The sequence below is a fragment of the Cotesia typhae genome, unplaced genomic scaffold (genome assembly GCF_013202065.1).
Source record: "Cotesia typhae breed Kobodo isofemale line unplaced genomic scaffold, CoteBio_Ctyphae contig_26, whole genome shotgun sequence".
NCBI classification, from domain to species: domain Eukaryota; kingdom Metazoa; phylum Arthropoda; class Insecta; order Hymenoptera; family Braconidae; genus Cotesia; species Cotesia typhae.
This window is the reverse complement of record NW_027423732.1, coordinates 1,597,142-1,609,598: the sequence shown is the minus strand read 5'-3', so window position 1 is coordinate 1,609,598 and position 12,457 is coordinate 1,597,142. Positions and strand designations below refer to the sequence as shown.

The window sequence follows — 12,457 nt, the reverse complement described above, 5'->3', positions numbered from 1 at the left end:
GTACACACGCATTTAAGTAAATTTTATCAATTTTAAAGCAGTTGGCTTAAGGTACGTATGAATAGCGTTAAAAAGACATTTTTATTTTTTTTATTTTACAGGCTTGTTATAGTTATTTACTTGTAAGTTAGAAATAAGTTAAAAACCTGTCAAGAAAAATATTTCACTTGAATTTTTAAATATTTAGTTTGAGTTTAATCCTTCGCAAAAGTTCGTATATCGACTACTTTTATAAGAACTTTTAAAATTTAGAAATTTAAGATCATAAAAGTGAAAATCTGGTCCTGGATTACGATACGATAATTGTAATTTTTTTTCCGTGTGTCAGGGGAAAAATAATTAACTTGATTCGAGGAAAAAAAAGTTCTATAAAACTACTCTGCTCTTGAGAAATAATTGAATTTATATGGACAACTTCATAAGCTGGGTTAGTTGCATGATATAAGATTCTAGTATTGCAAACAATCTATCCGAGAATCGAACCCAGAACTCTTAATTTGGCAGCTAGAGACTCTCCCTCTACGCTATCCGAGGTAAATTAGTACTCATGTCCTTTAACATAGACATAAACTCGGAGTCTAGCGCTGTGTACGACCATCACTCACACTTATTGAGAAACATTCCAATTCAACTATTGTAAAATTTGTTATAGTTCTATCGGAAAGGTTAAGAGGCAACACTGGAAATTTTAATCTCTTACTTTTTACAATAGTAAGTTGTAAAATTTCATGAATAAATAGTGAATTTTCTTCTAAAATATTTGAAAATTTATAGTAATAAAAGTATATATAGTCCAGCTTTACAATAGTTGTATCGTAAATTTTCCCGGAAATTTTTTTCCGTGTAACCAAAAGATTCGAGTTCGATTCCCGGTCCGGTATGGCCGAATTTTTTTTTTATTTCCGAGTTCAAGTAGATTAAGATGAATATTAAGCCCGTGTTCAACCAAAAATCGTTTAAGTCACTATGTATTACGGTTCAATCCAATAAATAATTTTAGGTATAAGAACTTCAATCAAATTGTGGTGATGTTATTTAACTAAATTTTTCTAGTTCAGAGAACCATATTTTTTTCTCAGTGTAATTTTTTCTATAGTTTTTTTTCTGTATGCTAGGAGAAAAATAATAAAATATATTTACGAAAAAATATGTTTAGCCGAAAAAGTTATAAAAAACTACTTTGCTCTTGAAAGATAATTAAATTTATACGGGTAGCTTCTTAAGCTGGGTTAGTTGCATGATATAAGATTTTGGGCGCCATCCCGCTACTGCAAAAAATGTAGAATCCAGCGAAGCAGAAGATAAAGATATGGTTCTTAATTCGAAAGAAGAAATTTTGAATCAAGAATTTTTTATCTTCATTTACTTGAACCAAAAAACTTTTCTTTTTGAACTATTAAAACTTTGATTCAAATCAAAAAATGTAATCCAAAAGTTAATTTAATTTTGTGAGTAACGGAAACTAAACATTTTAAAACAAGACTAAAACTTTTGAGAAATATTATAATAAAAAAATCGCTGTCATCGTTTGGATGAAAATCCACACTTCCGTATAAATTTTTATTAATAGAACAAGATTTCTTAAATTTACACTGAAAATGAATAATGACTGACATTTTATTAAAGCCCCTGAATTTTCAATCTATCAATGAATTTTCACAGTAATAATGAATCTGCTCATAAAAAGCAACGTTTCTTACGAACAAGCGATTTTGTTGGTAAGATTCTGTTGGTAATCCTCAGCAGGGATTAAGGATCGAGAAAAAAAAAAGCAGATGACTCATGTTCCGTTGTTTGGCTAATTTTTTTTAGGGGCGGTTGGCGGTGAGGGCGGCGATGAAGATGACAAGGAAAAGGAAGAAGAGGCCGAGAGAGAGCGGCAGGAGGCTATTAAGGAAGCTGAAGAGAGACGTAAGGAAAAGCACCGCAAGATGGAGGAGGAGAGAGAAAAAATGCGACAAGAAATCCGAGATAAGGTAAAGTTTTAATTATTTTGAATAATTATTATGTATTGGATGTTAAATATTAAATATGAAGATTCTGAAGAACGAAGGATGTCTATCACGGCGGATCGAGGCAGGAATTTCACTAGCTCATGAAAGTTTAATTACTGGAGCAGTAAAAAAAGTGTAAAAAAGATCAAAAGCGAGAAGAGAATACAGTATCGCGATACATTGCTTTGACCATTAATATCCTCAGGGTTGCGCTATGTCCCTTTGACAGTTTTACCCTCAGCATTTAACTAAATTCGCATCAAAAGTTTCTTTGACATTTTCCATAAAGTATATACTTCACCATTACCGATACAGTTGTCTATCTACAATCTGCACCTACATCTCCACTAATGCTCTCCATCATACACGTTGAATTTTAGGCTAGGGCTTAAGTACGCTCTTGAACATACGCTCCAACTAATTTTACCAATTTAGGTTAAAGTCGATTCTCCGCCTTTCCAATACATCAAATCATTATCGTCAAATATTCTCACCTAATCAATCAAATTTCATTAGCCTCTCACTTATCATCCATTATAAGTCAGTCAAGTATTATAGCCGACAAATTTTATTGAACTCAAGTAATCAATACCGGAATTAGATATTACAATGTATCGGATTTCGGAACTTAGTATTGGTTATGTTATTGCCTCGTAATTCCGGTGAAGTAGTTAGATTATAGTCGGACGGTTTATAGGAAAAATACTATAACGTTGAGCAGTAAGAGTGGTAGTAAGTGATTAGATGATTATAGTTATAGCCTTCGATACTGTTTTTTTTATAATGTTACGTAAAAGTGCTATGAAATCCCTATGATTTGAGGTTAAAGTACTTTTATTGCGGATGTTAAATTTATTTTAGTACTTGTATGGATTTTTAATGAACCATTAATGGTCGCCTTTCATAAATACTTTTTTTACGCTAAATTTGGGATTTGATGGTTGACAAGCAATGCGGCTTAAAATTGCACATCTCGAATCTATAAATTATTTTAAAAAATTAGAAAAATTCTTTAGTGGTATATGAAACTCGTCTATCATCGTTTAACAAAATAAAAAACTTTTAACGTGTAAACTATAAACAATATGAATTTTAAAAAATGTGAATTTGAAATGAATGTCTATTTAATCTTTAGCTCGATAATTATTAATTGCAGTGTTGCTAATGCTATTGTTATAATGCTAGGTAATGCCGTATGTCGTTGTTGTTTCTCGATATTCAGAACTTTGTCAATGCTTTTAATATTCAGGTTTATTCTTGATTAAATAATTATTTATTTATTTTTAAAAATTGTTACTGGATTGACTAATCGTTACAAGAATTTTTTTTCTGAGACACGGTAGTGTCTTGTGCCTACTGCCGCTTTCAACTTGGTTCGGCGCAGGCGCAATAACAATTACTTTCAGATGAAACTTATCTTTTTAACGGAATTTGCAAATAATTTCAATTTGATTATTTGATCCGTCTATTGGTCAGTTGAAAAATTTTTAAATTAAAATTCTAATTTCCAATGGAGAAAAATTTAAACCCAGTTTTTATTCGGACACTGAACAAAATAGCGCTATAACACTAAAGTTAGGGGAGAAGAGGGTCCAATTGAACCAAAAAAAGTTTAGTAATTTTTTTACTATTCGAATTAAAACTAAATAATAATTTTTTTTTCTTGGAATGGTAGTTTATTATGTCTACTATCATTATCAATACATAAATTAGTCAATAAACAACGTGAATTTTTAAAAATTATTAATTTATCCAAACGCATCGAATGGTTCAATTGACCCCCGCTTGGGGGCAATTGAACCACTGCTTGGGCTCAATTGAACCAATAATATTTAAAACTCAAACCCGAACTTTTAATAAATAATATATTAATTGTTACTTAGTAATATTACCGTTGCATCATTTTAATGCACAGATATTATATTAAATAAATTAAAAATCAATTTAAAAATAATTTTCATTATAAATTCAGTTCATCAAATTGTTAGGTTATTTCCCTGAGTTTTTTCACGTAGAGTCAAGATGCGCGCGCATGTCCCATGCTTCTCCGTATGGTTCAATCGTCCCCGGGACTGCTGGTTCAATTGACCCCATATAATTTTATAACAATTAATAGTAAATAATAAATAAATAAACTATTATATCACTATAAACAAAGTTGAGGATTATAAAGTATAAGTATATAGAAGGACTACAATTCAAACTTTATCAATTAATTCAAAAATTGAAATATTATTAAACAATTTGTCACCAGCCGAAAAAAAGTTTACATGCCTAAAAATAAAAAAATCTCAATTTTTCAAAATTTTTTAATTGCAATGATTTCAAATATTGGTCATATTCGAGTTTAACATATTAGAATCTAATTCTAAGAGCATGAAGCGTTTTTTCAATTTTTTCGATTTTTTAATTCGAACTAAATGAATTTTTATGTACACTGACGGGATTCGACACAGTTTTCTAAGAACAAGAAGAGAATGTAAGCTCTTGAGAAGATTCACATACTTGATAAATTAAATTTTTTGAGATTTGAGCTAACACATCCCCGCAAACTAATTAACAATGTCACGTGACGAGTATGAAAAATATAATAAACAATACGAAAAACTTTCTATTGAAAAAATTCTACACTAAAACCGACTGGTGGATAAAAAAATTCCGAACAAATGAACAAAGCACTAATTAAAAAACCGCCATCTCTGTTAATTTTTTTCGAACCTTTTGTTTCTTTGTTAACGCTTTATTTCCAAGCTGATACAATTATTTTTCCGTCACTATCTCACCATCGGATTATTATTACTTCTACTATTATTAACCGTTACTCGGGCTTTTAATTAATCAATACTCACGGGATTAATTAGAAGATAGTTATTTATAATGGTCTTTGTTTCGTAAAATGCGGTTTTTAGATATTTTCTTGCTTGATTTTAAATATAACGCCCAATATTTTACAGAATATTTTATAAAACAAGATATTTATTTAATGGATACTACCCAGAGTTGTTTATTCAGACAATGCTGCTTTTAGACTAATTAGTAACTCGTACTTCATTGTTGTTGTTGGATTATTGTTTTTGTTGGTTTACTTTTTATTCGTTTTCTTTGATGGTACTCATCGAATTTCAATCGATAGTTGATTAAAATTTTTTTTTTCCACTTTACTGCTCTAAAAGTATTAAGTTCTAGAGTCTAAATACACTGTGAGTAAATATTTTGCGTAATTAATATGCAAACATGTTTTTAAATTATTAATCAATACTTCACTTTATAATAAATTCACTTTACGTGTATAAAGAAAATTCAGGTTGACACGAAACGGTATTTTTACCACGAAGGTGTCCTGAAATCGTTAACTAGCTCGAAAAATCGTTAAAAGCGCTATAGTAATAATAAAAATTGTTTGTATAGGGGAAAGTGGGGTAAGACGGCCCACCTAGGGCAAGACGGTCCACCTGGGGCAAGAAGGCCCACCTCAAAAATTGACCAAAAATTTATTTTTCTAATATTTTTTTATCATATTTCGGTGGACCATCCTGCCCCAAAAAAAAAATTTTTCTTTTTGAACTTTCGAAAAATTCCGGTGAATTGAATCAAAGTTGGACGAGTGGAAATCCACTTGATAGTAGAAAGCCACAAAAAATAAAAACTGGCGTCTTGCCCCACCCTCTCCTACCTAGTAATTTTACAATAATTTTTTCTAAATTTTTTATTATTTTGCTTACTTATGATGCAAAAAAAAGTTGCAAAAAAAAAATTTTGGGGGGGGGGCAAGATAGTCCACCTGAAAAAATATTAGAAAAAAAATTTTTGGTCAATTTTTGAGGTGGGCCTTCTTGCCCCAAGTGGGCCGTCTTGCCCCACTCTCCCCTATCTTTTTTTAACAGTAAATAATACAAAATACGCCAACAAAAATCAAAATATACGAGATACGTTAACAATATCTCGGTAAAAATTGAGTTTCAATGATTTCTTTCAGAAACGTTGAAGGTAAAAGCTTCAGCTTCTAGCCTTTTAAGAGTAACAGTTGATGTTATAATAAAAGTTCAATAAAAATTTTGTTTCTATAATAAAAAAGATAAATGATACGATAAATTTTTACTTTTTGTATTTTATTGAGAAAAAAATCAAAGAAAAATCTTATTTGTAAAAGGTTAGAATCATAGGATCAAAAATTGCAAGTGTAAAAATTGAGCCTACTTATTGACCTTCGTATTTTAACAAGAAAAAAATGTGAAGGGTGAAGAATAAATTAAACTTCGTACAAAAAATTCTTGTTACTTTTATTGTATTGCCATTCTATTTCAACTATGTAGATTGTTTGAGTTTGCAGAGAAATAAATTTAGAGAATTTTATTGAGAAATATAAATCCGAATATCTTGAATTTTTTTTAAAGTTATTTTTTGATAAAAAGCAAATAACTTTACGGTTTGCATCAAAAATATTTGCAGAAAAATGAAATAGTGATGTGAATTTTTATTTTGTAACAGTTTTATAATCAAATATTCGGCAATTCACAAAATAGATTGGGCGCCACAGGGCAGTTTTCGAAGTCGTGTCATACTTCTACTCAATAATTAGAAGACATAGTTTCTATTGAATTCGTTGAAAAGCTATTTACTTGTGTACCTATTGTATATTTAATAAGTTTTCTATTAATAGAAGAAACTTGAGATTTGTATATGAGAATCACGAGTTCTCGTGACTATGCACATATTTAGAAACACGACGCTAAACATTTGCAAATGTGATTTAACTGTATTGTAGGTAAACAATACGTATTTATACAATGAGTCAATGTTCTACAATAACAGCTGATTAGGCCGTTGCAGTAGCGCTAGTAGTTATAACCTCTAAGTCATTAATGTTTTCAATTGTCAATCAAGTATCCTTTAGTTACTCTAAAGTAGAAGCATTATTATTCTGCAGTGCTAAGCACAAAGGTGGTTTGTGCAAAACCATAAATTTGATAAATTTTCATTTTAGTTTTGTGATAGTAAATTTTCTTCTAAAATATTTGAAAATTTATAGTAATAAAAGTATAGTCCAGCTTTACAATAGTTGTATCGTAAATTTTCCCGGAAATTTTTTTCCGTGTAACCAAAAGATTCGAGTTCGACTCCCGGTCCTGTATGGTCGAATTTTTTTTTTTCTTTCTGAGTTCAAGTAGATTAAGATGAATATTAAGCTCGTGTTCAACTAAAAATCGTTTAAGTCACTATGTATTACGGTTCAATCTAATAAATAATTTTAGGTATAAGAATTTTAATCAAATTGTGGTGATGTTATTTAACTAAATTTTTCTAGTTCAGAGAACCATATTTTTTTCTCAGTGTAATTTTTTCTATAGTTTTTTTTCTGTATGCTAGGAGAAAAATAATAAAATATATTTACGAAAAAATATGTTTAGCCGAAAAAGTTATAAAAAACTACTTTGCTCTTGAGAGATAATTAAATTTATACGGGTAGCTTCTTAAGCTGGGTTAGTTGCATGATATAAGATTTTGGGCGCCATCCCGCTACTGCAAAAAATGGAGAATCCAGCGAAGCAGAAGATAAAGATATGGTTCTTAATTCGAAAGAAGAAATTTTGAATCAAGAATTTTTTATCTTCATTTACTTGAACCAAAAAACTTTTCTTTTTGAACTATTAAAACTTTGATTCAAATCAAAAATGTAATCCAAAAGTTAATTTAATTTTGTGAGTAACGGAAACTAAACATTTTAAAACAAGACTAAAACTTTTGAGAAATATTATAATAAAAAAATCACTGTCAACATTTGGATGAAAATCCACACTTCCGTATAAATTTTTATTAATAGGACAAGATTTCTTAAATTTCTTTGAAAATTATTTTTTCAATTGTTGCCAACAGAATTTGTTGGTTTTTCAAATTTGCGGTAACAAATCTCAAATAAACATCGTTAAGTAGTTCAGCAATCAACAGAACTAAAGATCCATTCTCATAATTTAGAAAAATATGAAAATATATCATGTAAGCAAACTATTCGTAACGTGATTGGTCAAATATATCATAAGCATGAAAATATATGCAAATTGGAAAATCAGGCGCGCGCTTGCGCGCGCAAATTTGAATTCTAGTATGGTTCTTAATTCGAAAGAAGAAATTTTTTATCTTTATTTACTTGAACCAAAAAACTTATTATTGAAAAAAATTCAAATTAGATCAGAATTGCCGAACGTCCCACGATTACTTTGATTTTAAACTAAATTTCTTTCCGTGTATCACCCAAAGATATTTTTTATTTTCTGCAATAATTTTCCATCAATTGTCAGAACTTATAGCCTTGTTTTTCTTCCGTTTCATCACTTTTTATCGCTATTTGATGTTTTGGGTAATAAAAATAAAGTGAAACATTATTCCAAGATTCCCCTAATTCGTAGAATTTTTCTCACGCCATTCCATTGTTATCATTCCTTATAAAAAAATAACTATCAACAATTTATGATATGAAGCGATAAATTTTTTTCATCTACTGTTCAGTTTAATGAATTCGTATTTTATTCCTGTTCGCCATTTCATATTTGTGCAAACAAAATAAAACGTATAGCTGTTATTTCTCGGTAATTTTCATACATTTGTACAAATACAAATTAAATATAAATAACTGTGTTTAACAATTTATTCACGTAAATGTGCACTCATCCACATTACCTACGGGAAAATGTTAAAATTATTTTGCGGAGTACAATTATTTCTTTTTTCAATGTACTACGGTAAATAGGTTAATATATATTATTGTTACTGATTAAATTGTCCGTTAAGTATTTTAGAATATCGGGAAAAATAATTCAAGTTAAATGAAATAAATAAAATAAAAATAAAGCAAACAAAAAGCTTTTTACTCATTGTTTTAACTTTTCTCTTTTTCACTCTATATCTTCGCCATTGTGTACCCACACAAATAGAACACATTTCGTGAATAAAGCTAAGAGGGGATGATGTCCGCACTGCGGCGTAACGTACGTTATACACTCATACTAACATTATAAAGAAAACTTTTTTCAACGGAATTATCCTACCGTCGGAATTCTGGAATTTTGTAGTGATATTTGTAAATATTTTCTGTGTGGGAAAAGTCTGTTTAGATAAAAGAAATTTTTTTTTCAGCGTTATAAAAGTGACATTTATTTACTAAAAAAATTTCACGATCCCATAATAAAATTGAGATGAAATCTATGTGGCATCAAACTATTCGTAACGTGATTGGTCGAATATATCATGAGCATGAAAATATATGTAAACGCTATAGTAAGGCGCGCGCAAATTTGAATTCTAGTAACTGAAATATTTTAAATGAATTGTGAATTTTTATGTTTTTAATCTATATGAAGAAAATTTTTGTCTCTATTGTATTTATGTGATAAAATGAGCTTTTTAAATTAAATTTAGTATCATTGGAAAGGTCTTGACTTGAATTTGTGCAAATTCAATGTTTCATATCCTTTTCAGCAATAGTTAATTTATTATGACAAGTTTTCGAAGAAATTCTAAATAGGTTCGAATTTCGCGATAAACATCAATTATTTATTTATTTTATTTTGTAAATACGTCAAAAATTAAGTTATAAAATTAAGAGACAAAGAAAAATTTTTTAGCCGGTATATTCTTATCGTAAATTGGTTTTGATATTTTTTCAGCGATAATTATGATTAAAATAATTGAGGGTAAAAAAAATTTTGTGACGAGCATATTATTATTTTAAAAGGAATTTTTATAGTTAAACTTGGTATTATCAGAAATGTCTTGATAAGAATGTATGCCTTTTTAAGGTTTTATATATTTTTCAGTGATAATTAATTTTTTATGCTAAGTTTTTGAAGGAGTATTGAATAGTTTGTTGGTTCTATATATTTGTTTGGTCACATTTTTCCATTAAATTATTTGTAATTAATCCTGTCATGGCACTATTATTTTTAAAATTTATTTCAAAAGTACACTCTAGTGTTTTGGACCAGCTGTAGACTAATCTCTGTTTTGATACATGCGTTTATTTATTTATTTACATGCATTTATCCGGAAATATAATTACAATGTCTGAAAAAAATAATTGACAATATTATTCTGTTTTTTCAGAAAAATCAGTAATTAAATTTTTTGTGTTGATGTATTAACTGATTTTAAATTTTACTATTTTTTATTATTATTTCATCTGACTATTATTTTTATAACTTATCAAAGATTAATATATATTATTATATTAAAATTGTTAACTTTTTTGAATTTTCAATAAATATAGAAAAATACTTATTTTCATAAAATAATCATTGTTATTTTTTTTTAAATAAATAAAATTAATAACTATAATATTACACCTAACGTACATTAAACTTTTCAAATTTTTCAGCGCATGCGCGTCTCATACTTTTTTCGCGGCTCACAAAACTTGCGTTGTTGCCATAGCTTTATTAACGTATCCCTTCCTCGGCTAAAGTCTGGTAAATTTTTCATTACTTATTAATAAATATTTGTGAAACTGTGTGGTAATTATCAATGAAATTATTTTTTAAAAATTCTTTAGTTGTTAGTTAACGTTACTCTAGTTTTTTAAAAAGATTCTAAGAAAAGTTTCTGAGATATAAAAATGTTTGTAGGTAAACTTTTGGATATCCCGTATACCGTAATGTATAAGAGCGTTTAAAACTCAAACTTTGAAATTAATATCTCTGAAACTAGATGGTCAAAAATTTTCAAATTGCGCCAATCGATGCAGAATTATATGAATATTAATCTGCCAAAATTAAAAAAAAATCCTAAGAAAACGACTCTGGCCAGGGTACTATCTTAAATGAGACAAAAACAAATTGTTGATTCAGAAAAAAATTTTTTCTATAAATCTATTGAAAAGCTGATTAATTATTAGTTTAATAAATTGATTATTGTTAATAACATCGAACATGTGTTGATAGAACATGCATTGAAAGAAGAGAAACAAAATTGAAGCAAGAAGAAATGAAGAAAAAATTAGAAACGTATTAATAAAGAAATGATTTGAAGAATGGAAAGAAAAATTACAAAACTTAACTGGGGTCAAATTGACTCTAGTAGGGAGTCCCTGCATTCAATATGGCGACTTCCTAATAGAGTCAGGCTGACTCCTTTTAAGACGCTCACCAATTGTCATTATGATTAGTGTTAGTGTTATAATTAATTTTTATGTACTATTGATTAATTAATTTATTTTTCTGTAAAGGAAAAAGTAGAGTTGTTTAATTAATTTTAAATTTTTCATAATTTTTCCATATTTAGCGGAATATAAAATTTATTTTACATAAAAACTTTACTTTTTACCTAATAATTAATTAAAACTTATTTGTATCTACTATATAAATTTTAATAAATAAACTTTATCAATTTTATAGAAGCTTTTAACTCATCTGTAAATAATTATTCGATTTTTTGTAACATCGTTAGCTTTTAATCACTTAAGAAAAAAAAAAAAACATTTATGTATAAGTTCCACAAATTTGGAAATTGTAGACTAGATCTTTAGAATTTGAGATTTAGTGTCCTACTTGACTATAGAAGCAACTTAACATTCACAATAGTAGAGGACTCTTAACCCTTCCGCACTTGAGGTGTGCACTAACGTTTTTCTCGATTCGTCTTGAATAATTCATAAGGCCTAATCCTAGTTAAGTTTTCCGATTGGCTTAAAAATAGTAGCGGCTGTTCATCTCAACAAGTTTTGTTGATTGCTGAACTACTTAACTATATTTATTTGAGATTTGTTACCGCAAATTTGAAAAACCAACAAATTCTGTTGGCAACAATTGAAAAAATAATTTTCAAAGAAATTTAAGAAATCTTGTCCTATTAATAAAAATTTATACGGAAGTGTGGATTTTCATCCAAATGTTGACAGTGATTTTTTTATTATAATATTTCTCAAAAGTTTTAGTCTTGTTTTAAAATGTTTAGTTTCCGTTACTCACAAAATTAAATTAACTTTTGGATTACATTTTTTGATTTGAATCAAAGTTTTAATAGTTCAAAAAGAAAAGTTTTTTGGTTCAAGTAAATGAAGATAAAAAATTCTTGATTCAAAATTTCTTCTTTCGAATTAAGAACCATATCTTTATCTTCTGCTTCGCTGGATTCTACATTTTTTGCAGTAGCGGGATGGCGCCCAAAATCTTATATCATGCAACTAACCCAGCTTAAGAAGCTACCCGTATAAATTTAATTATCTCTCAAGAGCAAAGTAGTTTTTTATAACTTTTTCGGCTAAACATATTTTTTCGTAAATATATTTTATTATTTTTCTCCTAGCATACAGAAAAAAAACTATAGAAAAAATTACACTGAGAAAAAAATATGGTTCTCTGAACTAGAAAAATTTAGTTAAATAACATCACCACAATTTGATTAAAATTCTTATACCTAAAATTATTTATTAGATTGAACCGTAATATATAGTGACTTATATTCATCTTAATTCA

General features: G+C 28.3%; 1 protein-coding gene across 8 annotated transcripts in view; it reads left to right on the top strand.

The window, feature by feature from the left end:
* Cpx (synaptic transmission protein complexin) overlaps positions 1–12,457 on the top strand; it is a 66,051-nt gene that overhangs the window by 35,109 nt on the left and 18,485 nt on the right. For all 8 annotated transcript variants that reach the window (XR_012478881.1, XM_074240186.1, XM_074240187.1 and 5 more), the window contains exon 3: positions 1,813–1,976. Coding sequence is in view for 7 of the 8 variants with exons in the window: in XM_074240186.1 (XP_074096287.1) it covers positions 1,813–1,976 (164 nt within the window). In the remaining variant the exon portion in view is untranslated. The remainder of the gene's footprint in view (positions 1–1,812; positions 1,977–12,457) is intronic.